The sequence below is a fragment of the Mytilus trossulus genome, chromosome 6, assembly GCF_036588685.1.
Source record: "Mytilus trossulus isolate FHL-02 chromosome 6, PNRI_Mtr1.1.1.hap1, whole genome shotgun sequence".
NCBI lineage: Eukaryota > Metazoa > Mollusca > Bivalvia > Mytilida > Mytilidae > Mytilus > Mytilus trossulus.
The window spans coordinates 37,125,993-37,152,484 of record NC_086378.1 but is presented as its reverse complement, the minus strand read 5'-3'; the positions used below and the strand labels follow the sequence as shown (position 1 = coordinate 37,152,484).

The following is a 26,492-nucleotide window of genomic DNA, read 5'->3' as shown; positions in this document are numbered from 1 at the left end:
AGTTTGGCTGAAATGGATTAAGCAGTTTCAAAGGAGAAGATTTTTGAAGTAAGCCACCATGATTAATAAATTGTGAAAAATGTCTTTAAAGGGCAATAACTCCTTCAGGGGTCAATTGACAATTTTGTTCAATTGGACTTATTTGTAGATCTTACTTTGCTGTCTACAGTTTATCGTTATCTATAAAAATATTCAAGATAATAACCAAAAACTGCAAAATTTCATTAAAATCATCAAATCAGGGGCAATAACTGAAAAACCAGTTACCCCATTCGGCTGAAAATTTCAGGGCATGTAGACCTTGACCTAATTATAACTTTAACTTCTTGTCTGATTTGCTCTAAATGCTGGTGTTTTTGAGATACAAGCCAAAAACTGCATTTTACCCTGTGTTCTATTTTTAGCCATGACAGCCATGTTTTTTTTACCAAATAAAAAATAAAACACAAACTTTATTCTAGACACCTTAATGATCATTAAGTGTAAGTTTGATTGAATTTGGTTCAGTAGTTTCAGAGGAGAAGATTTTTTAAAGTTAGCAAATATGATGAACAAATTGTGTAAATTTGTCATTAAAGGACAATAACTCCTTAAGGGGTCAATTGACAATTTTGGTCATATTAACTTATTTGTAGATCTTACTTTGCTGATCATTTTTGCTGTTTACAGTTTATCTTTATCTATAATCATATTCAAGATAATGACCAAAAACTGCAAAATTTCCTTAAAATTACAAATTAAGTGGCAGCAACCCAACAATGGGTTGTTCGATTTATCTGAAAATTTTCAGGCTGATAGATCTTGACCTAATGAACAATTTTTGTCAGATTTGCTCTAAATGCTTTAGTTTTTGAGATATAAGCCAAAAACTGCATTTTACCCCTATGTTCTATTTTTAGCCATGGCGGCCATGTTTTTTGACGAAATGGAAAATAAAACACAAACTTTAATCTAGATACCCTAAGGATCATTCAGCTAAAGTTTGGTTGGAATTGGTTCAGTAGTTTCAGAGAAGATCTTTGAAATAGTTTACGACGACGACGGACGCCAAGTGATGGCAAAAGCTCACATTTCCTTTTAGGAAAGGTGAGCTAAAAACACAATATTCATTCTATCAAATTTTCAATGAATTTTAACTTTTAATAACAATACAAAAATGCAATATTTTCTAAGTTCACTGTACCAACTGCATAAACTTCTTATGGATCTGAACATATATTGTGTTTAAGTAAAACTTCTCACACTGGGACCAGTTGTTCAAAGTGATCTATTTTTTTAAAATTAAATACTGTCTTGTACACAGAACAAGACTGAAAATGTGTACACAATTTCTTTAAACAATTAATGACAGTGCATTCTATAATTTGGTGTTGCAATGAAAACAAATTACACAGAAATAATTAGTGCAAATTTTAAACAACTGGTCCCTACTATAGAAATCATTAGATCATTTTTTATTTTGAGACAAGATATTATGTGGATTGTTACTGTGATGAAAATTGGCAATGTCACAGTGAATAAACATATTACAGGCAAACATATTTATTATTTTCATACCAAAATACTCAGATATTATAGTTTGAGACAAGTAAACTGGGAAATAAAAATAATCCCATACAGTATTTTAGACATTTAACACCATTAGGACAACAGGAGTAACTTATTTGTAACATTATAAGCTTGAACAAGTCACCTTAGAATTTCAAATAACCTCAATTATTTCAGTCAAATTTTCAAAGATTTTTTTTAGTTGTGGTATAAATCTAATTTTGACAAGTTTACCAAAAACAATAACTGTACCTCCTGTCTATTTGATCTATGGATCTGAAAATTAATTGTGGTAACTTCTCACACTAGGCCCAGTTGTTCAAAGGGAACCCTTATTTTTCATAATTGAATACTTTCTTGTTTACAGGGTAATATTGAAAATGAGTACACATATCCATTCTATAGTTTTGTTTTTCAATTAAAAAAAATCAAAAATATGTCGGTACCATGAATGTCCAAATTGCAAATATTAGTTTCTCAAATTAGTAACAGTAGTTTCCATAAAGTTACTTTGGCATAAGGTCCTTGATAAAAGATGCAGTAATTTTACATCATGTGGCATCTGTCCCAAATGGATGAATAAATTTCACACATAAACAAGTTTGAAAAACATTTCTACTACCATAACTGTACACACTAATGCCCTGTCTTCAGCAATTACGTGTAGCAGATATTATAAAACAAAATATACATATAATGTCAATCTCAGTAGACAAGACAAAAAAAATACATATAATAAATCTTCACTTTATGACAAATTCTTTTGAGTTTTTTCTCACAGTAGTAAAATAAACAATAATTTTAACTGTTGCCAAGTCTCACAAAAAAAAATGCCTGTACAAATTTAATCCCATAAAGCCCATCATCAAATAAAAATAAATCTATACATAAACACAAAAATAACTAAGAGTGCACATGCTGAAATGTTTGGTCTGCTAAACTGATTTAAGGATGATCAGAATTAGCTCCTATGTCTCAAAATAACAAGATTTTATTAAAAGACTATAAACTGATAGAATATAAATAACGGATCTTGAAAAGCATAAAAAATGAAATGTCTTTGTCCTTGTTTAGAGAAATAACCAAAAGGACATTTGTAGGGAAATTTAAGATTTTTCATGCATTTAACATTGTGAACCTTTTCTTAAAAACAAATAAAAAATAACAAGGATTGTATAAGATTTTCAAAAATGGCTTTTAAAACCAAATGTAATAAAATAAATCAAGAAGTGGCACTATATGGATAAAACTAGAGGATTCAAATATCAGACAAAAAGTCAAAACAAGTGTAGCGAAGATCTTTAACTGAATTATATATATAAAGTTTTGCTTCAAGTAAAACAGAAAATTTAATATTATCAATTATCCATGAAAATAAGGTTAATGTCAAGATCAACCCTGTCAGATAAGAGATGTATTCTTAACAATCATTCTATACACCTACTACAGTTGACCTATTGCTTAAAATACATGAGAAATGGATCTAGCAGGGATAAAACTTGGGAAATTCAAGCTGGTAGCACAGACAAAATTGTTCCTAATTGACGTTTGTATATTGAACCAAATTTTATCAAAATTTAAGTAGCCCAGCACAAAATCTAGGGCCATGGGCGACTGGGCCCCTGCTAAGTTTTATTCCTCTCTAGTCATATTAACTCACTTAATCACTGATTCCTGAAATGTGGTAAAGGTCAGGTTAACCTAGTCTGACAGACACATATATTAAGCAATTAATTTATTACCAAATAGCTGTCCTATTACCAATTTTAACTCAGAATTTTTAAATTGTCATTAAACCATGAAAATGAGGTCAAGTTCACATGTACCAAATATGGATTATCCAGCTCGAAAAACCTTCTAAAATATGAAGCTTTATTCAAAGAGATTTTCTTGTTGCTTCCAGGTTTACAATATTGTTTAAATAAACAGTAAATGTATTCATAATTATATCTTAGGAATTTTATTTCCTTCTCAGACAAAATTACAAAATTTCATATTAAAATATGCAACCAACAAATAATAAAAAAAACCAGCCTAACCTACCCTATGTCAGCGATAAAAAAGACAAGTTTATTAACCTCAGGTGAGCCAATATTTATTTTTATTTATATTTGTCCTGTAAAATAATTTTCAATATTAACCATTATCAACGGTTTTGAGTTTTTGAATCATATTGCTGACTTTCTTCTTGATGTTATCACGCTTTCTTTTGTGGATAAGACCACCATTTTTTTTGCTAATTGAAATTTTTTTTTCAATTTCGGCTTGTTTTGGACATTTCAGTTTTTTAAGATTAACTGAAAACAGGTCCTCTAGTTCCTGGACATCATCCTCTGACCATTTTTGGCGTTGAACTTTGTCTTTTCTAGATTTCTTTTTATCTGAAAGTATGAATATGAATTCCATAAAAGTATTACTTTAACATTCAATTGACTATCACCTGATTTGTTTTCTATGTAGAGCATGATACGGTTAAGAGAACCAAATACGTTCACAAGTTATATAAGCATCTATAAAAACTGGGCTACAAAATTTTCCTTATATTTGAAAAGACAAACAAAAATCAATAGGCTTATTAAGTTAATAGGAAATTTTAATTTGGAGAGTTATTATATAATTTAACTTTTGGTTTAAACATATTGTGAGCTTTTGATTGCTTAATTTTCTAACCCCCCAAAAAGGCCATTTGTTTTTCAATATTGATACATTCAAGGGAAAGAAGATCTACTCAATTCACCTTTCTAAAACAGTTACACAAAATTATTAAACTATAGGTTTAACCATAAAGCGTATAATACAGAATTTTCTGACAAACACAATGAATAACATCCTTTGAAATCAGATAACAAATAAGGGTTTTACATAAAATTATCAATCAGTTCATATGAAAACTTTTACATTCATACCAGGTCTATGTTCTTGAATTGGAATGCTGAAATCAGCATCAACTTCATCGTCATGCAATTCTGGAATAAAGTCCTCTGCTATATTATCAATTCCTGTGTTTGGTGTATCTATATCTGCATCATCTTCACTTACTGCTGATATGTCTTTTTTTTGCGGTACAATATCTGCAGAAAAAAAGTTTCATTATTATCATTTCCATTGGTACAGCATTGATATGACATTACAGCTTTTCAAAATTGATGGCCAAAATATTGGGTGTAATGAACACATACTTGCTCACATTTTGACAGAATTGATGTACTGACCATTTTACCTATTACATAAATGTCACAAGTTTTTTGAGATTGGCACTTTTCAAATCTTAAAAGATCAGACCATATACATATAGATTCTACCACTGATTTGATATTTATCCATTCAAGACATTTAAATTTTCTGTCGAGAGTGGATAAATATTATATTACACGAGATTTGGTGGTGGAATCTGTTTCTCTAATGATTTTTGCAGACAATCTTAATTCTTCTTTTCGAACGACTTGCAAACAGATGTTTTCTTTCTACGTGAAGTCATGAGGCATGGTCACCTTTTTTCATAACGTCACAATAGGAATTTCAGAGAAAAGCAAGAAAATTTGACGTCATAAACAAATTTAACCAATGAAGAACTGAGATCAAACGAACCACATGTTGATTAAATAAAAATAATCAACAGGCCAGGATCGATATAAATCAAGTAAGAATTAGAGGAGATGATATATTTAAAAAATTTCAGCAACAAAACATTATTACTTTTTCAAACATAGTTTTTAGAATATACTTCTAAATATCACTTCAAGCCACTGCAAAATTTGAAACCTTTGTAATAACCGTACATGTACTTTTTTTTACTTGTTTTGTGGAACTTTTGGCCTTTTCGTTGTTCCTCAATCTTTATTTTTTTATCAGTGTTTTGTGGAACTTTTGGCCTTTTCGTTGTTTTACATTTTTTGCAATTGCTAGGTCAGTTTTTATTCAACTTGTGAGTTTTGAATGACCCATTGGTGTCTTTTGCCCTCTATTTTACAAAATGAATAAAGTTGGTTCACTCTCATTCTTAAAATGAATAAAAGTTATCAATTTCAACGTCACACTATTTGCTGCATTACTGAAATCTTGCCCATATACATATAACGTCCATCTTTAATCTTAAAGACCAGACAAAACCAAGTGTCTACATATACAATCTTAATTTCTAGCACTTGTATCTAATTATAGTAAGAATCAGGAGATGGGTTTCTTTGATGCATTAAAAAGGCCTTGTGTCAGACTTTTCATTATTTTATTTCAAATGATTTACAGCGATACATGAATGTTGATATTCTTATGGAAATTTACTAAATACAGATATATTGACAGTCATTTTGAAAGTAGTGAGGGAACTTACTCCCTTTGGTCTACTAAAATTGCATAGAGTTTATCTGAAAATTACCTTCTAGTTGAATATCCTCCAATTTTTTGCCAACAAAATCTTTCACCATACCAAAGTCTTGGATTAACAAAAGTTTTGATACATGAACCCTTTCTATTAAATCACTTGTTTGCCTATAATGGACCCTATGGACATCCATAGTATGTCCTAGGTGATCTAGGATCCATTGACGTTGGTTTTCTGTTATGTCCAATGACTGAAACAAAACAGAAATATATTTTAACACACACCTTTACATTTCTCTACAATCATGACAATGCAGACATCAGAATTTGGCCGAAATTTGCCAGTGGCCCTCAACTTAATATTGTCTATTTTAAACTAATATTGTTTGCATTATTAGTGTCCAAGCACAATTTTTCCACTTAGCAAGTTTTCTTTATACATTTAAGATCTTGTGGCAGTATTTTGCCACATTTACATTTTGTTTTTGATGAGGTATTGATGGAGAGAATTGAAACTTAAACTTTAATCTTTCAAAGAATTGGCCAAATATAGTATAAAAGGTATCCAAAATATTATCATAAATAAGCTAAGATTACAACTTAAATTAAAATAGGATTCAAACATTTTAAAGAAAATTATTAAAATAAGATTTGGTTCTGTTTTCATGGTTTTGTCAATATAAGCTTAAAATGTATTATTAGTTGGCAAGTTGCTAATTCAACTCATTTAAATCATATTTGTGCAACCTTAAAATTAACCCCTGTTTACACATGTGCTTAACGTGTTCAGTTATTAAAAAAAAAAGAATTGTCAACATTTAAAAAGTGAAACAAGGGTGCTGCCATTAAAAACCATTTCATCAACTGATTTGACCCATAAAAATGTATTTGTATACATGTAAAACATTGATTTACAACTTTTAATCTATCACACCTAGAAAATCGGTATTACACATTAGTATGTGCTTGTCTGTTTATTTGTATTTACATTTATATCAGGTCGTAAGATTATTGGCAGTCATGCATTGCTATTTTTTCTTTTTGGACTTTACATAATTTGGATATATTTCTAGCATGTTATAAATCAAATATGAGAATTTTAGTCAAATTGGTGATCATTGTTAAAATTTTTATGATGTGTGCAAATTTTATGAAACTAGGCAAGTAACCATGATATACTACTTGTCCGAAACTTAAAACCACATGTCAAAAATTTGTTCTTGCTTAAGAAAGGAGCATGGTCGAAAAGGTCACACTATGACCCCTCTTTCTGAAGTTTCCATCAAATTCCAAGAAAAACATGCAAATTTTAAAATTTGTTATTTTCAAATCAGTAAGAAAAACCGGGGGAAAAAATCAAACTAGTTCAGTTTTGCATCGATATATCCATCAAAATGAAAAACTTTCCATTTTAGAATAATAAACTTTTTATTTAGGGCCAAAGAGGGCCCTTAAACATACAATCATTCAAATACAATTCCAAATATAATGAAATGTAGCTGATTTCTGAAAGTGTTGCTCCATGGACTGTGCTCTTTTATTTTTTTACCCACAAAAACTTAAAAAAACATGGAAAAGGATGATAAATAAATATATTAGGTTTAAAGTTTATTTATACAGTTACAGTATGTGGCCAAAAGTTTCGTCACTTGTTATTTTGCACTATATATTCATACAAAACTACAATTTTTCAAAAAAATATTGTTGGGTCATTTGCGGTTGGAATTTAATAAACTTGGCACCAAAAGAAGCGGAACTGCACATGCATATTTGTTTATTTAGTTATAATTTTGTTAACAAACTTGCTATATATTACCTAAATAAAATTATTAAAAAATATAACACATGTTCATATCAAGAGAAAAGAAATGCAATATCATTACCAAATAACTTTTTGTGCCAAGTTCATTAAAATCTAACAATGAATGCCTTCAAAATATTTTTTTGAAAAAATGCGTTTTTATATATATGAAATATATAGCAAAAAAGAAAAGTGACGAATACTTTTGACCACATACTGTATTTTTTATTTTCCCTAATTTCATTTTTGTTCAATGTTTTAAAATTGATGAGATTAAGGTAAACTAAAATATATATTGTGTCCTGGATAGTTTTCTTACAACAGCTACTAAGGTCTTATCCGACTGATTCAACTGAATAAATAATCTGATTGGCAAATATTTTTTAAATGTCTATAGTTAGAAAGGGAAAATACTTAAAGTGTGTAAATTTGTTAATAATGTCAGGGCTGATTGACATGATTTATTTATAAAAAGAGAATTTACTGAAATCAGATCTTTATATTTTAACTTTTATTTTTTCATGCCCATCAGACAAGTACACTGAAGCTTTTACTCGCCAGATGATGATATTTGCTAGTCCCGAGCAATTGGACAGCCCTTAATGTCAAACCAAACCCTGCATTCATCCAGGGTTTTAATTGGCTGTCCCAATTTGGAAAAAAGCTTAATTGTGTGGATGGAAATATATGAGTTTGACTACTACCATCTTGGGCCATAATAAATAATAGGTTTGTTTGCCCAAACGCTACCTACCCAGAAAAAAGCTGCCTACTCAAATTCTTTTATTGTCCTGATTTGAATAAGTTTTTTTTTAATCAAATAGGCATGAAGACTAATAAACATCTGATACTTCAATTTCTTTTTTTGAAAAAGAAAAAAGAAAATGCCTACCTACCTACCCACTGTCTCAAACTTTGGGTAGGGTTTGGGCAAACCAAAATATTTTTAAGTGTGGCCTTGTTTATTATTTTTTTTAAAGTTTCCTTTGTCCCTGATCAGACAGCTCAGATTTTATCTTGATCTAGTCACATGTTATGATTCTGACAGAAAATCAATAATTAGCTGATAGCATTATTTGGGCGTATTGCTTTTGCGCCAATTCTTAAGATTCGTAGTATTTCATTTGCGCCACAATGTTGTATTTCATTTGCGCCAAAATATAAATATTTCTTTTGCGCCAATTTACAGGGAAATTATTTGAAAAGTTAAAATTACAGGCATGACAGGTAAATTATAAAATGAAAATTGAAATATAAATTGAATTTTGAATGTGAGGCTCGTATATTTTTTTTAAAAATAATATCCCCTGGTTAATTATTATGTGAGTGTATTTTCATTCTTATACAAAACTAAGTCAGTTTGTTAAATATTTGTGGGATGTTCATATGTTTTATTTGAAAAATGGATATCATACAGTCGAAAAGGAATAGAGGAAAAAAATAGTTACTATTATATTTGATGACCACACATAGCTGTCGTTTGGAGATTGGAGAAAGAAATAAAATGCTATCTTTTAGAAAAATATGGAATGTACCTTGGATGCGAATTTTCCCCGTCTAGATTATATAAGGACAGTTGCAAGCCTATAAATTTTGAGCTAGATCAGACCTGTTATTTTTACTTTGAAAATTGAGTTTTTATTGTGGTTTTAAGCTTTAAAGGAACGGACCATTTTTTATAGTGCTTTGATTAATATGAATAATATTTAACATTTTGCAAACCCCTTTTATCATAATTTAAACCAGTGTTTATTGCCTTGCTTTTTATGAAGATGTTTTAATATTTTGCAAATACGTTTAAAAATATTAATGAAACTGAATTGTGATGAATTAATGCAATACAAATCTTATTCGATTCTACTTAGTCTATGTTTCATATATTTATTATATTACTATTTACCTGTAAAATTGGTGCAAATGAGAGATTTTATTTTGGCGCAAATGAAATGTCAATTGGCGCAAAAGCAAAACACCTCATTATTTAGCTATCAGCAACAATTGACTAATAAATAAGCTGTTGTATTCTATAATGAAATTGTGTGGTAAAATGGTGTCACTTGTCACCTTAGAATATAGCAAAGCACACTCGCCTAATGAAATGGTAGGATTTGATTTGAGTTGTGAAGCATGAATGTTATTCGTGTTCTAAGAAAGGGATTGTCCTATTGTTTGGGTCTATACTAAATTCAAAATAAAAAAAATCTATAAATGGGTTACAACTGCCCGAAGCACATTTGTCAGATTGATAGGATTAAATTTTAAAAAATTCGTAAGGGTTCCGCGGAACCCAGTGTCTCGCCTACATTTGCTGTAACTCCCAGGCTAAAAAAAATGAGGAAAACAATCAATAAAAATATTCCTCTTGATAGCATAGATGCCAACCCCTTTTGAGACAATCAGTAACAAACTATCAAATTTTCCGTATTTTTTAAAGGTTTTCAGTAATCATTCAAAAACTTGCATTTACCAATAAAAATTACTGACGAGTGGTTGCAAAATGATGTGCACTAAAATTTGTCGTTCAACATGTTGTCTGTAGTATGAATTCCATTCATTAATTGTTCTGATGTTCTCGACTCGTACATTTTCGTTTTGTCAAGGAGAAGTAGAGAAAGGGGGAAAGCTATTTCATAAAATGCAAGTTTTCCTCTTCGGAAGTCAGTTAGTTCCCATCAATAGGTTGATAACTCCCGAGAAACCGGAAACATTACATTGTCATTTTCTAAAGACCGGACCAGGACGGAAAAGTAATGATAAAAATCCGTGATTTACAAAATTGAACGGCGATGATTGGGAATCCGTAACTATTCGACTTTGACCGTAATAGCGTAGTTTGTATCTCAAAATCGGAAAAACTACGGAAAAATCGTAATGGTTGGCATCTATGTGATAGTATCTTTTGATTGTAAGAAGCTTCTGTCCAAGTTTGGTAAAAATTTCAGGATAGTTTATGAATCGAATAAATGTTTTAAAAAATGCAGACTGTATGTAATGTTAACTGGAAGAAAAACTAAGTCCATTTATAAGTAAAATACAGATACACAGGTACCAACTGTTAACAAAATTTCCTTTCTAGATACTAGCTTTTGATCATAAACAAGCTTCTGTTCAAATTTGGTACAAATTTAAAATAGTATAAGAAAGTCATTAAATTTTTTTAAAATTTAACCACAGAGTGAATGTGTTGTTTCCTGGCAGAAAAACTAAGTTCATTTAAAAGTATAATACGGAAAAAAAAAATATTTTTTTTTACAAAATTTACTACTGGATACTATTTTATGATCATAAACAAGCTTCTGTCCAAGTTTGGTACAAACCCAGGATAGTTAAAGAAAGTTATTAAAATTTTAAAAACTTTAACCACAGAGTGAATGTAATGTTTCCCCACAGAAAAACTAAGTCCATTTATAAGTAAAAAACAGAAAAAATGGAATTTTATTTTTTGCGATCTTTACTTCTGGATACTATCTTATGATCATAAACAAGCTTCTGTCCAAGTTTGGTAGAAATCCAGTATAGTTTAAGAAAGATATTCAAATTTTAAAAACTTTAACCACAGAGTGAATGTAATGTTTCCCCGCAGACAAACTAAGTCCATTTATAAATAAAAAACAGAAAAAATGGAATTTTATTTTTACAAAATTTACTTCTGGATACTATCTTATGATCATAAACAAGCTTCTGTCCAAGTTTGGTAGAAATCCAGTATAGTTTAAAGAAACATATTCAAATTTTAAAAACTTTAACCACAGAGTGAATGTAATGTTTCCCCGCAGAAAAACTAAGTCCATTTATAAATAAAATGCAGAAAAAATGGAATTTTATTTTTACAAAATTTACTTCTGGATACTATCTTATGATCACAAACAAGCTTCTGTCCAAGTTTGGTAGAAATCCAGTATTGTTTAAGAAAGTTATTAAATTTTCAAAAACTTTAACCACAGAGTGAATATTTGTTGACGCCGCCGACGACGCCGACGGAATGTAGGATCGCTTAGTCTCGCTTTTTCGACTAAAGTCGAAGGCTCGACAAAAAGAAACTAAATAATCAATTTTTTTATAATCATGTTTTAATACCTGCATCATTGTTGCCATATACTTCCTCATGTTAGACGTTTTAACAAGGTTTGGCAACTTTAATCCTGCTTCCTTTTTTACAGCACCAATGGCATCATAGCCCCTAAAAACACCTGCATCTGCAAAAAAGCTGTATTCAATAGCAAATAATTCCAATATTAATGGTAACAATTTTTGTTTCATTATTCAATATCAACCAAAATGGTTTAAATTATCATCCATGGAGATCCCTGAATTGCTTCAAGCTATTCAGTTTAGGAGTTGTCCAAATTTTGCTGGAAGAGTCTAAAAAACAGGACAAAATACCAAAAACTTTTTTTATTAAAAAAATTTCAAGATATTATATTGTGGGTGGAATAGACAACAATTTTTCAATTTCGTTAATCTATACATATTTTGAAAGGATGGTTTTGATATTGATAATGCAATAAAATATTATTTTTTCAATAATGTAAATATTTCTTACAACTGTGAAATTCTTTTTTTAATGGTTTACTGTGACCTCAACTTGACATTTTCAGGTATTTAATAGCAACATACATGTATTTTTAATATACATGTACATGATCTGTTTGTGTACATGTATTCATTTGGGCAGTATAATGTCCAATTGTTGGTACATTGTATAACAAGGTTTAATGGCTTGATAATTGTTAACTTTAACACCTCTGTGTACCCACTCAGAATTTTATGAATTATGTTGATATTTATAAAATCTGTCAGTTGAACTATTTTCATTATAAATAATTAGTTACTAGTAACATTGATGATTTTATGGGTGAAAAATGATTTTCAATTATGTTAACATCACAATTATGACCGAATCACATGCTCATTGGCTTCTAGGATGACTTTTGTGTATTTGATAGTACATGATAAATGATAGACCGCCCCTTATCAATCAGACTTTGCCCAAATTTGAATAGCAATAACAACAGGAGTAATACAGATGCACATTGTGGATTATCCCTGGTAGTGTTTGTAACTAGGCAATAATTTCCTTTATCGATTTAATTTAAAGACTTTTCATAATGGATTTAAATTTAACCATTCAGTTAATCCTTTCTCCTTTCCAGACGCAAATGTTGAAAAACAGTAAAGAAACAAAATATCTTACAAGACATGAAAAATAAATATACATTTCGGCTTACTAAAAATATTTCCATAATGTTTAAAATAAGTCCCAAACATTATTGCTCAGTTGTTATGCCATCCTCGGGATTGTCCATTTCATTACACTACTTTGCGTAAATTTGCTTGACAGGACTGTACATATGTATATACACAAATTAGAAACAAACAATTATTAAGCAGGTATTGTTTATTATGAAATAAACAAAATATGCTACTTGGTGCAACATAAATAGTATACTTACTGGAATTAGCAAACAAATATTTCGAAGGAGGTATTCCAACTTTGAGTCTAATAGAGTCATTTGACAGGTATTCCAACACATTTACAGCATCCTTTGGGATAATAACCGGAACCGCCTTGCCACCCTTTATAATAAGAAGACAAGACTTCACCACAAAATAATATTTTTTTTTCCTATTTAATCAAATGGTATTGATCTGATGAGTTAAGCCCTTTTCAACTGATTTTAATAGTTTGTTCTGATATCTTACTGTTACACCACTGTCCCAAGTTGGGAGTCTGTAACTCAGTGGTTGTTATTTGTTGCTGTATAACATATTTGTTTTTCGTTTATTGTTTTGTACATAAATCAAGTTGTTAGTAAAATATTAGTTTTTTTAAATTATTTTACATTTGTGATTTTGTTCATAGCTTACTTTGCTGTATAGTGTCTCATTAGCAATCATACCAATGTATCTTCTTATTTTTATATATGATTAATTTTGTTTTAACAGCATACCTTCCCTCGAATCATTACCACCTCCTGCGTGTTAAGAAGCTCCTTTTCAAACTCTGTGAGCTCATGGCTCATTTGCAAAGCCACTTCATCTGGGGTACTTTTTCTCCTCCTGTAATCCGATAAACTGAAATTTAAGAACAATTTCTATTAGCTGGATATTCAGTTGTATAAAGTTACCAACTAGGCATTTGTAAGTTTTAAGACCTATATTATATTAGGCTATTACATTGTACATGTTGTAAGCAGGAAATATTTGGAAGAAAGTTATATATTTCATAGATAGTCCAGGCTATGAAAACCTTAAAATATTTATATCAGTTCTACCTACATGTATCTACCAAAAATTAAGGGGACAAGCCCAAACATCAGGGATTGAAACATTTAAACTCCAGCTATTTTTTCTACTCTGAATGGTAGTGACAGAAATTTGATAATGAAATCATAAAATAATTTTACTAAATGAAGTCCCAGTAGACAATGGTAGAGTATTAAGAAAATCCATACATTTACAATAGAACAGGAATGCACAGGCTAAAATGTCTCGCCTTTTTAACTTATCATTGAATTTATATTGAAATTCTGTAACATGAAGGTTTTACAATAAGTATCACATAAACATAACATTATCATTAACTAAATATAGTTGACCTTTAACTTATAGTACTTGAAAAAACTGAACGAAACACAAAAACTTAACATTGACCATGTTGACCAATGTACAATGAAAATGAGGTCAAGGTCAGATAATACCTGCCAGACAGACATGTATACCTTACAATCATTCCATATGCCAAATATAGTTGACCTACTGCTGAAAAACAGATCAAAATACAAAAACTTAACATTAGCCAATGAACCATGAAAATGAGGTCAAGGTCTGATGAAACCTGCCCAACAGACATGTTATTAGATTACAGTCATTCCAAACACCGCATATAGAATAAGTTATCCTACTGTTTATAGTATTTGAGAAATGGATCTAATTATGTAACTTTAACCTTGATCACCGATCCATGAAATTAGGTGGAGGCGTTGCAAAGAACTCATACACCAAATATTACTCATAAAAAGTGAGAAATTCCTATTACAAAAAAAAAATTTGTTCAAGCAGTTGCTGAACCATGAAAATGAGGTCAAGGACTTTGTAAATATTACAGGCCAAAACTTTGTAACATAAGGTATCTGCAGACAAGATATGAAGCATCCAGGTCTTCTACCTTCTGTAATATGCTTTATATAAATACATGTAGTTTATGACACCACTGGATAGTTATACCTGTCTTGCATACTGCGTCGGGGGCAAGACAAAAATGATGAATTATTTCTATTTAGATTGTCTAATCAAAAAAGTTATGCCTACCTTCTAGGAGCACCCTAGGTTTTGTTGTATTTTTTCTGATGTTTAAAGTGCTTGTCATACATGTGTCATAGGTAACTGTCTGTTGAATTGTTTTACTTTAATAACTTTTTTTTTTAAATAAATCAGGCCATTTTCTTTTTAGAATGGATCAACATTTTGTTTTCATATGGATTTTTGGCAGACTACAAGGTACATGTGCATAGGTTAGTTTAACTCATTGTTGAAGGTCATATGGTTATAAATATAATCTGTTGTTTTCATCCATATGCCATTTGGTCTTTATTGGATAGTCGTCTCACATTGGCAATAAACCACATCTCCTTATCTTATTTATTTCTATGGTTACAGCTGTTCAAGTAATAGATTTTACGGAGAGGAGGGAGCTAGATGGCACTTTTTATTATTTAACCCTGTAATGCATTAAATTTTTATTTCATTATTTCCTATAACTGTCCTATTCCTATTTTACCAGGCTATCTTTCTAAAATAATTGGACTGATCAAATTTTATAAGAAAAGCCTTTGAACAGACCCCTTCCCATTTTACAACCAATTTTGGAATAGTCTGAACTATATTATATACTCACTTTAAAGCTTGAACTTCATGACATCTTCTTCTATTATACAATGTAATCCTAGCTAAAGCAAGAACAGCAGCCTTTCTAAATATCTTGTATGCAACATCCTGCAAGTCCAATTTATTAAGCTCTTCCACCATAAAAGAAACCATTTTTTGAATGTCTTCAGGTAGAGGAAGTTGCTTAATAATATTAAAATTTCTTTCTGCTAGAACCATTCTTGCTAGTTTTGTCACTTTCAAGCTCCAACTCATATTCACTAGTGTTAAAAAGTTTTCTGCTTGGGATTTCTTTAGATCATCACCTTCCACTAAAGCTTCACCAAGTTTTGCAGAAGCCATACGTTTTATGTCATATCCAAGTTTTATTGCATTGCTTGGGCTATTCAAATCTTCTTCATCATTTACAACTTGTTTACTACAAATCAATGCAGCTTTGGCAAAATATTCATAATATTTTGCTTCTATGAACTGCTCCATTGAATGTTCCTTCAAACCTGTGATGCTTCTTAAAGAAGTCAGAAGCTTGGCTGCCAATCTCATCACAGAAGATGTATAGTATTTCCTCATTATACGATTGCCCATGTTAGACAGCATCCATTGATTTCCTAATGATATAATTAGTTTGTCATTTTTTGCAACCTTTGAGACTTCATCTATGGTCATTATACTAAAAACCTCTCTGACTAAAGCAGGACTAGCCTCATCTGAAATTCTTCTAGATATTATCTGAGACTGGGTTATCAAACTAGCCTTACTTTGTTTCGTTCTACTATAATTACCAGGACAATTTGATTGATGCCTTTGAAAATTTGATATTAAAAACCACCCAAGACATGATGGACACGCTCCATACTTTTCAATGTCAAAAGATCCGGACGTTAAAATTCTACGGGCCAATATGATTTCTCCGGTTTTACTTTGATTGACTTTCATGTTATGATGATGACATCCTTTTAATCTTAACAGATCAATCATTCTTTTTCTATCTTTCATAATTTTCTTTTTTTCCTCAGAACTACTGTTTGAAAGATCTAGTTTTATAATTTCTTTAACTTCTTGTTCTTCCATATGTTTAGTAGACAATATATGGTGGGAAAAATTAGTCTGCATTATGCCACAAAATGGACAGGGGTGGTGGGAATTATATACCCTCTCTGTTTTCTTCATTTTACCCGTTTTAGTAAATTCATTTTTTTTCACACCCGTAATGTATAGTTCCTTGTGTTTAACATCTCTTATAATGATATCTTCATCTATTAAGTCGTCAATATCTTCAGAATCCTCAGAACTCAACTCAATTTTGCCAACTGAGCACTGCAGCTTTGGGAGTACAGGATATTGTTCACTTGTCTCACTGTTGTTATCACTGTTGTTATCACTGTTGTTATCAATATCATAAACCAACTCACATGTCTCATTACTGACTTTCGTTCTTTTGATACTACATGTACCTTCAGCTGGAGGATCAACTTCGAATTCCATATCAGAATCTGTGTACCTTCAAAACAAATTAAGTGTTATAAAAAAAAATGTGAATATAAATTTCATACAATACTGGACTTTTAAAATTTTGTCACTCAAAATACAGACTGGAATATACTATTTCGCAAGAATTTTTCATATGACTGGTTGAATGGCCTTTTAATAATAATTTACTCAAATCAAACATGTTTAAATCCCTTATCTATCCTGTGTGCCATCATGGTCATATATATATATGTGAAATTTCCAGGCTTATGGTGTAAAATGTCGTAATCAGAAAAATATCAATGTTAAGTTTCGTCGCGTGATCTGTCACCAGTTAATGAATGTACAATTCTTTCATGCGGTAAATGCTTTTTTTTAAACTGTAATAGTAAATTTGATTATATTGAGATATATACAAATATTATCAAGTCAGGGATTTCGTTTATACCATAAATTACTAAAACTTTTACTAAATTCTGTCATAGATACAAAAATTTGATTAGTAAATTTGGTTGTACCTGTAGAAAACTAACTAAAAACTTTTAATGTGTACCACTTATGATAAGTATTTAGTATTGCGATAAATTTTCACTTCCGCCATCTTACTCTGAACAACAAAATCATTATATGACTTCCACAGATATATAGACAATACATTTTCACCTCTAAATCTGTACTCCAAACAACAAAATTATTATATTTTAATTTAAGCTTGTTGGAGGTGGTTCATACATGTTTTTTCATTTCTCTTTTTTTATATAGATGAGACCATTGGTTTTCCTGTTTGAATTGTTTTACACTGGTCATTTTGGGAGCCTTCATAGCTTGCTCTTCGGTGCGAGCCAAGGATCCATGTTGAAGGTTGTACTTTGACCTATAATTGTTAACTTAAAATACACTGTTACTTGGATGGAAAGTTGTCTCATTGGCACTCATACCACATCTTCTTATTTATATGAAAAAAGTAGATTTTTTGCGTAAAAATTAATAATTTATGATAAAATAAAGTTTAGAATTAAATTCTTATTTACACCATTTATCTTTTAGATTTCTTTGCATTGATCTGAATTAGAAATAATTCACAAAAAGGCCTAAAAACATTGTGGTAATTTTTCCATGCCTTGGTTTCCAGATCGCTAAAGGGGTTAACTGATTCGAAAAAATAAAGATAATTTAAAGTGTTTCACTGCCTTGTTGTTTAGATCCACAAAAAAAATCGTTTGACATTTAAATTCGTTCACACATGTGTATATATTTATGCATAATGTACCTAATTCTCTTCCATCTTCTCTTTTTACATTTTTTCCCATCATCTACATCCATGACATCATGTCCAATGATTTCCTACAAAGCAGAGTCTGTAAATAATATGTCAAAAAAAAATAGTCATCAAACTGATATGTACTGATAGTAATGCAACTTGATAGAAAACATCATTGATCTATCACAAAAAGTTCATATTAAACCGACTTGAAATTTTAATCAAAGACATTACAGATTAAAACTTGTGCTTTCCTGCAAGTTCTAGGAAATATCAAAATTTGAAAGAATGACGAAGTTTCTATGTCTGGATGAATGAGAAAAGTCCACAAACAAGTCAATCACGTCAATACACGATGGTAATAGAAGGGAGCACCATTACAATATGTGTATAATTTTGTATAAATTTTAAGGGATTTAAGTTGAAAAAACTTAGTTTACACAAAATCTTGAATGTCTATGTTTACAGTCTTGAAAAAAGGAGGGGAGGGATCCTGTTATAGTTCCAAAAGCATGATAATGACAGGTGCACAATTCCAATATATGTACAATATTTTTGAAATATAAGGATAAAGGTGGAAAACTAATGATGGGGAAGTTTACTGTATGGCTTATAACTCAAGTTTGTTTAATTTCATACTTGTAGTCATTAAGTTTCATTAGAGGAACCATAACTGCATAAACATTTTTGATCTTATATTTTACCTGTATCTCATCCTTTGGAAAAATCAAAGTATCATCTGCAAAAGTTTCTGTTTCTATCACAGCTTCTGCCTCATAAACCACTTCATGATTATCATCTGTTGGTCCTTTGGTTTCACCTTTAAACATTGATATTTGTTTGATTTCTGTAAACTTAAAAATACCATGTTCTTGTTCCTCAATAAAAACAACAGTAGAAGAAGGAGTATCAGATTCTTCATCTTCTGTCTGCTTTGTCCACTGCTGGGCTAAATTTTGCATTTCTCCAAGAGAAAAGGTATATACATTTCCCCCTTTAGGAAGCTCAGTGTTGTGTACAGATCTCTGTTCTTGAATATCCCTAACATGTGTATCTTCTCCACTTGTTATAGGAAGCTCAGTGTTGTGTACAGATCTCTGTTCTTGAATATCCCTAACATGTGTATCTTCTCCACTTGTTATAGGAAGCTCAGTGTTGTGTACAGATCTCTGTTCTTGAATATCCCTAACATGTGTATCTTCTCCACTTGTTATAGGAAGCTCAGTGTTGTGTACAGATCTCTGTTCTTGAATATCCCTAACATGTGTATCTTCTCCAACTGTTATAGGAAGCTCAGTGTTGTGTACAGATCTCTGTTCTTGAATATCCCTAACATGTGTATCTTCTCCAACTGTTATAGGAAGCTCAGTGTTGTGTACAGATCTCTGTTCTTGAATATCCCTAACATGTGTATCTTCTCCAACTGTTATAGGAAGCTCAGTGTTGTGTACAGATCTCTGTTCTTGAATATCCCTAACATGTGTATCTTCTCCACTTGTTATAGGAAGCTCAGTGTTGTGTACAGATCTCTGTTCTTGAATATCCCTAACATGTGTATTGTTACGGTTCGGGTCTGTAGACCTCAAACTGTTTTATGTACTTTTAAATCAACCTTGGTAGTAGGTTACTGGTATTCAACCATTGGTAGCATGGCTTATAAGGCACTGGTTTGTAAATATATAATAAAACACTTTCAAATGAAAACAGAGTCAAAATCAAGTCCTATTCAATTTAATACACATATAATAGAAATATTTCATACAAATAATATAATAACCAGAGAATAAAAACGATTCAGAGACCCCCCGTGGAACGTCGAGTGTCAAGCATAATGTCTCGGTTGTAAATTCCGTAGTAATAGTAGTATAAATATAGGTCAGAGGCCAGTCTATTATAAAACGGGGAAACCTACTCAATAATATCTGGTAATGATGTTTATCAGTTGTTGGTGGTAATTTCGTAGGTATAATAATGGTTTATAACAATCAAAGGTCCCTGGTCTCGGGTTACAACGTTCTAACCTGAGCCCACAGAAGATGCCCTTTTTATACTAGCGCCCACAACCCACATCCCCATGGTAGCCGTGGGCAATTCTACGGCACTTCATTGGTTGGTTGCCCACGGGGTTATAGGTCGTGTGTCGTCTTCTTTTCCCACGGCAAGCACATGCGCAATAATGATAAATAAATGGCGGCCTCCAGTAAACGTAGGAGAAATATGGGAAAATGTAGGAAAAGGGGACGATGGAAGCTTAGCATTACCAAATGATATGCCCAGTTACAATATATAACCCTTATATAAATACACGATAAAGGTGAGAAAGCGTGACAATGATAACCCGGGGAGAAATAAGGCTGGGAACATGTCGGGACCCCCCTTTGGACAAACAGTGAGACGAACTCTATATCCTATCATTCCCAATAAATATAACAATAAATACATACAATAATAATATAATTCGGACACGATTCCTGAAATAGAATAGTGTTCGTACATATAATCTCAGTCACACAATTATCCAGACTTAAACGGCAGCGACCGCGAACGAAGTAAAATAGAAAGTGCAGTCTGGATAATAAGAAAAGAATAATAGTAGCTTTACATAAAGCTTTACATAAATATACTTATCACCCTTAAACCTTACCCCTATTTTGTAACATTACCCCCACCCACGGGAAGAGTTCGCCTCGAACTAAAAATAATAAGGAAATACTACTTACAAAATCCTACCTACATATTATATACCTATTCCTCAGTGTAATTGGCAGTCCAAGTGTCCCTTAGTTCCAAGACTGTACCGTCAGGCAGGTAGCATCTCTCCTCCTTCATTATCCGGCTGGTACCAATTGGTATTAGCCTTCTCTGGTACCGAGAGGCACGGGTTTTCCTACATAGATTGATTTGCTCTTGCAGTGTTTTAGCTAGGGGGTGTTTCATATAAGAGGATGGGGCTCCAGCGAAAAACAGCCTTGGGTCGAGTGATGCATCATTATTATCTGAAGGATCCACTTTGATTTCAGTCGGCTTCTTCCACTGGTTAGTGGGTAAAGTACAATCAATTTCAGCTGGAAGGATTTTGTTGTCTGATTTCTTTGATAGGTCTAAAGGTGTTTCATCTGACTGTGAAGGCAATGATAATAATACGGGTACTGGTGATGGTGATGGTACATTTGATGATGATGGTACAGGTGATGGCAATGGTGATGGTTGTGGTAGTGGTTCAGGGGAGGTGGTTGGTAACAAATTTTTACTACTCATCGATAAGTCCATTGGTTCCTCATTAGTCTGGTCTACAATAATGGGTGTAACTGATTTGGTTAAATCTATCGGTGTGTATATAGGTGATGATGGTATAGGTGTTTCATCTGACTGTGAAGGTAATGATAATGATACGGGTACTGGTGATGGTGATGGTCTGGAAATAAAAGGCTGGTCTGATGGAGAATAAGTCATAACTGGATTATCTTTAAATGGTTCTGGTGAAATGGGTTCTAGATACTTGCTGAAAAGAATGTTCGATGGTATAAAAAGTGTAGGTGATAGGGTTGGTGTCGTTTCATCATTTCTCAGCCTCTTCATTGGTGAAGGTGTCCTAGGCTCATTCAGAAGCTCTGCAAAATCAGGCATCTGCTCATCCAGCAATTCAGTAATTTGCTGAATTGTAGCTTCTGAATGTCTAGGACTGATACTGGATGGTGGATATGTATGTGTGGGTTGGCTTCTTGTTGGAAAAGTCTTTTCCACCCTTTCCACTGAGGACTTCACGCTGCCTGTATGTCTTGGTGTGTCCCCTGGATAGAACTGATGATAAGTGTGTCTGGATGTCTCATGTTGACGTAGGCGGTACTTATCATCAGCACTACAGGTCCAGGGGCAGTACCGGCACTGTATTTTAGTTCCATGATTATGGCGTCTGTGTTTATTTAACTTGGTTGAGGTTGGAAATCTCTTACCACAATCCTCACACTGATGGTTCCATATTGGTACATCCATAGTCTATAAAATAAAAGAAAGGAATTCATAAGTATAGAAGTATTAAAGACTAATTTAATGTAAGTAGTGATCCATTGGTCACATGGTACTAAGATAATTATTTTTCATATCCTCCAATGATTTAACATGAGTTAAATCCCCGGCAGCTACAGGGTGTCGAATTAGTTTATAAAAGGTAAATATATACATACAGGTGTAAACATCATAACACTTGCAATGGTCCAACTATTATTATAGTTGATAACTACACGAACTACATGTACTCTTACTGGTAATGTAAAAATATAACACAAATACATTGCAATATACAACAACAGATCATAGACGATTTTATACACTTCTCTTAATTTAGTTTTGTAACTAACATTTTAACTCTGGTATTCGAACTAAATAATTTGCGACTACTTTAAGGCATTGGTATGGTACTCACAAAATAATATCACTGGTTATGTGATATAAAATAATATATATATATATACACTTTCATGAGTAGATATATCTCAATCATATATACATGTACAAGCACCTGATAACAAATTCACAGATGCAATATGCTTTAATTTGAATTACTAAAGCCAATCATTGTCTCGCCCTGCTTATACTAAGCAAGCATAAGACAACACTTACACACTGTCACAGTTGATTTGCAAACAAAATTATATATACACAATAAAATCTTTTTCAATATTTTGTTTTTGTTCATAAAGACATTATTTCAGATTCAAATGCCATATATGTGATTATGAGGTCACATTTGAAATATAAAAACACAACATCATATTGATGCTAAACATGGTAATAACACTATATTCAAAATAATTATTCGTCATGGTCTGTCCGTTATTTATCAGTCCTGTCCTTTGTCTGGCCCCTGGTATTTAGGGCAGGTTCTCCCGGAGGTTGGTACCACCTTTTTAAATAACCTTTATATGGTTTAAGACGGTTGACATGAATAATTTTTGTCTTAGACTTTGGTCCCTCTTGAATTTGGTATAAAATGTCTGAAATTTGTTTAATTACAGTAAAGGGTCCCTCCCATTTGAACTGAAATTTAGGACTTCGCCCTTTATATTTCTTTGAGTCCCTTAACATTACTCCGTCTCCCACTTTGTATTGAGAATTTTTACTGGTGAGGTCATATTTGCGTTTCTGCCGAGCAGCGGCATGCACCAATCTATCCCTGACTACAGTATGCACTTTGTCCATACGACTGGTCAATTGGTCTATATATTCTGGTCTCGATAATTTACCATCAGGGGATTGAACACCATAAATTAAATCAATGGGCATGTGAACTTCACGACCAAACATCATGTTATTTGGGGATTCTCCTAAGGTTTCATGGGGGGCTGATCTGTAAGCCAGCATTAATAATGGAACATATGTATCCCAGTCTCTTTGGTTCTTAGAGACTACTTTGCTCAGCATATCTTCAATTGTGCCATTTAACCTTTCAACCAACCCAGAACTTTGTGGGTGGAAGGGGCTATTCCTAGTTTTGTCTATATGTAAAAGTTTACACAATTGTAAAAATAGATCTGAAGTGAATTGGGAACCTTGATCTGTATGGATTTGAGTGGGTACTCCGTAACGGCATATAAATTCGGTCACCATTTTATCAGCCACAGTAGAAGCAAATATATTTGGTATTGGATATGCCTCGGCATAACGAGTAAAATAGTCTGTAATGACCATTAAATATCTATTGCCATTGTAAGTTTGTGGTATAGGTCCCAATAAATCAATTGCAACTCTGTCCATGGTCTCTCCAACAACATAGGTTTTCATTGATGCCCTGGTACCCTTTGATGGTCCCTTACGTTTTTGGCATTCAATGCACCTTTGACAATACTTGTCTACAAAAGTTTGGTAGCCTACCCAATAAAATCTATGGCGCACACGAGCACCAGTTCGTTTAATGCCCATGTGTCCAGCTAAAGGGTCATCATGTAGTAGTTTTAACACTTCACGTCTAAAGGTATGGGGTAGAATATATTGGAGACTTTGTGTATTGGTAATGGTATTGATCCATTTACGATATAAAATTCCATCTACAACTACAAGCCTGTCCCATTGAGCCCAGTATGCCTTATGTATTTTACTAAGGTGAGATATTTCTTGCCATTGTGGTTTAACATCACTATTAACTTTCCATTCCCTAACAATTTTTATGATAGGGTCTTGTATTTGAGACTCCATCAGCTCATTTTGTGATTTTCCTTGCACCCAATTGGTAGCAATAGGGTTTGACTCTACTTGGTCTTGGTTATCAGCACTCATAGCTCTTATTTCCATGAGTTCAAGACTATCAGAATTCTCATCAGTCTGTTTTTGGTTTTCCTGTTTTTCACAATGGGTACAAGACTTACTGCATGGTCTCCTGGACAACCCGTCAGCATTACCATGTTTTAAGTCCTGCTCTATATTTTATGGTATAATTATAGGTGCCCAAAATTTCCAACCACCTGGCTAATTGACCTTCTGGATTCTTAAAATTTGTAATCCATGTCAATGCGCCATGGTCAGTTCTAACACAGAAATGTACACCGTACAAATAATGGTGAAAATGCTTTACTGCATTTATAATTGCCAGTAGTTCCCGTCTAGTCACACAATAATTCTTTTCAGGTTTACTAAAAGATTTACTATAATAGGCTACCACATGTTCTTTGCCGTCATCACCAATTTGAGAAAGAACTGCTCCACTTCCTGTACCACTGGCATCGGTATCCAGAATAAATTCCTTATCTAAAGTAGGATATATCAGTATGGGGCTAGTAATCAAAACATTTTTTAAAATTAGAAATGCTTCGGCACATTCAGAAGTCCATTTAAAAAGAACATTTTTCTGGGTCAATCTATGTAATGGACTAGCAATTTTTGAAAAATCTCTTATAAATTTCCTATAGTAGGAACAGGTACCTAAGAAACTTCGGACTTCTTTTATATTAGTAGGCGTTGGCCATTCTTTTACAGCAGCAACCTTTGACGGGTCAGGGGAAATACCTTCACTACTAACAACATGACCTAAAAAGGTAACTTGTTTCTGAAAAAGATAACACTTTTTGGGAGCTATTTTTAGGCCAGCAGTATATAGTCTATCAAAAACAGTCTGAAGTCTTGTAACGTGCTCGTCAAAAGATTTTGAAAACACAATGATATCGTCAAGGTAAACGATACAGATCTCCCATTGTAATCCTGCCAACACATATTCCATAAGTCTCTCAAAAGTTGCCCCTGCATTACACAGGCCAAAAGGCATCCTTTTGAACTCAAAAAGCCCCTGTGATGTAACAAAAGCAGTTTTCGGAGCATCTTGAGGGTCCATGGCAACTTGGTAATATCCGCTGACCAAATCCAGGGTACTAAACCAAGAGTTACCTCTTAAAGCATCCAGGGAATCGTCAATTCTCGGAAGGGGGTACGAATCTTTTATACTACTTAAATTTACGCTGCGAAAATCGCAACAGACTCGAATAGAGGAGTCTGCTTTCCTTACTATCACTAGCGGACTGCTGTAAGGTGACTGACTTGGTCGTATGATATCATTATCCAACATTTTTTTAATTTCGACTTCAACTTCCTTCCTTTGGGCGATAGGTAAACGCCTAGGAGCATGCTTTACAGGACGGGCCCCATTGGTATCTATCTTATGCTGAACAATATCAGTAAGACCTATATCATATTTGGACATGGAAAAAGCTTTTTGGTTTTTGTGAAGAAGATTTTTCAAAGTACTGGTTTGTTCAGGGGTTAAAACATTTTTACACCTATCATAAATCTCCTTAAATTGCGGTATGCCCTCAGATTCATCATGAGTGGTTTCATTCATGATATTCTGTTCTGGTAACAGCTCAGCATTGGCTGCCCAACTGTTTTTGGTTAAGGTTTGTGGACTATCAGACAGATTCATTACTCTTATAGGTAGCTCACTTTGTTCCCCCTTGTACAACGCTTTGGCAACAAGAATGCCCCTATCTTGTAATAACTCAGCTGTTGAATCAATCACTAGGTTTGCCTTACCAGTTACACCCTCATTAATGTTGGCTTTAACCATCATTTCACTACGAGGAGGTATGGTGACCTTCTGACCTATTGTTATTCTGAATAAACTTGGTATTTGACTTTCTAATTCACAAGCAATGGTCTGATTGTTTAATTTTAATGTACAATTGGCAATGTCAATTACACATTTATTTTTCACCATAAAGT

General features: G+C 32.5%; 2 protein-coding genes across 2 annotated transcripts; both read right to left on the bottom strand.

Moving 5' to 3' along the window:
• Positions 1-2,339: 2,339 nt before the first annotated feature.
• Positions 2,340-20,363, bottom strand: LOC134722697 (uncharacterized). The gene is made up of 10 exons (XM_063586319.1): positions 20,309-20,363; positions 18,992-19,860; positions 18,297-18,370; positions 15,567-17,057; positions 13,621-13,744; positions 13,123-13,246; positions 11,747-11,865; positions 5,924-6,119; positions 4,455-4,619; positions 2,340-3,929 (listed from the first exon to the last, which is right to left on the bottom strand). The coding sequence occupies exons 1-10, from the start codon at positions 20,361-20,363 to the stop codon at positions 3,685-3,687; spliced, it is 3,462 nt and encodes a 1,153-aa protein (XP_063442389.1). The 3' UTR covers positions 2,340-3,684.
• A 669-nt stretch (positions 20,364-21,032) lies between these two features.
• On the bottom strand, positions 21,033-24,575 carry LOC134722696 (uncharacterized). Its single transcript, XM_063586318.1, has 2 exons — positions 23,301-24,575; positions 21,033-22,283 (listed from the first exon to the last, which is right to left on the bottom strand). The coding sequence occupies exons 1-2, from the start codon at positions 24,573-24,575 to the stop codon at positions 21,033-21,035; spliced, it is 2,526 nt and encodes an 841-aa protein (XP_063442388.1).
• Positions 24,576-26,492: the final 1,917 nt, after the last annotated feature.

What these genes read in the sequence shown, in the direction of transcription:
- LOC134722697 (XM_063586319.1), bottom strand. Translation starts at nt 20,363, where the DNA reads ATGGGGATGTGGGTTGTGGGCGCTAGTATAAAAAGGGCATCTTCTGTG. An exon ending in ATATTTGTTTGCTAATTCCA is followed by an intron (nt 11,866 to 13,122) that starts GTAAGTATACTA and finishes GCTTTTTTGCAG; the next exon opens with ATGCAGGTGTTTTTAGGGGC. An exon ending in AATTCAAGAACATAGACCTG is followed by an intron (nt 3,930 to 4,454) that starts GTATGAATGTAA and finishes TCATACTTTCAG; the next exon opens with ATAAAAAGAAATCTAGAAAA.
- LOC134722696 (XM_063586318.1), bottom strand. Translation starts at nt 24,575, where the DNA reads ATGGAAATAAGAGCTATGAGTGCTGATAACCAAGACCAAGTAGAGTCA. An exon ending in AATGGGAGGGACCCTTTACT is followed by an intron (nt 22,284 to 23,300) that starts GTAATTAAACAA and finishes TTTATTTTATAG; the next exon opens with ACTATGGATGTACCAATATG.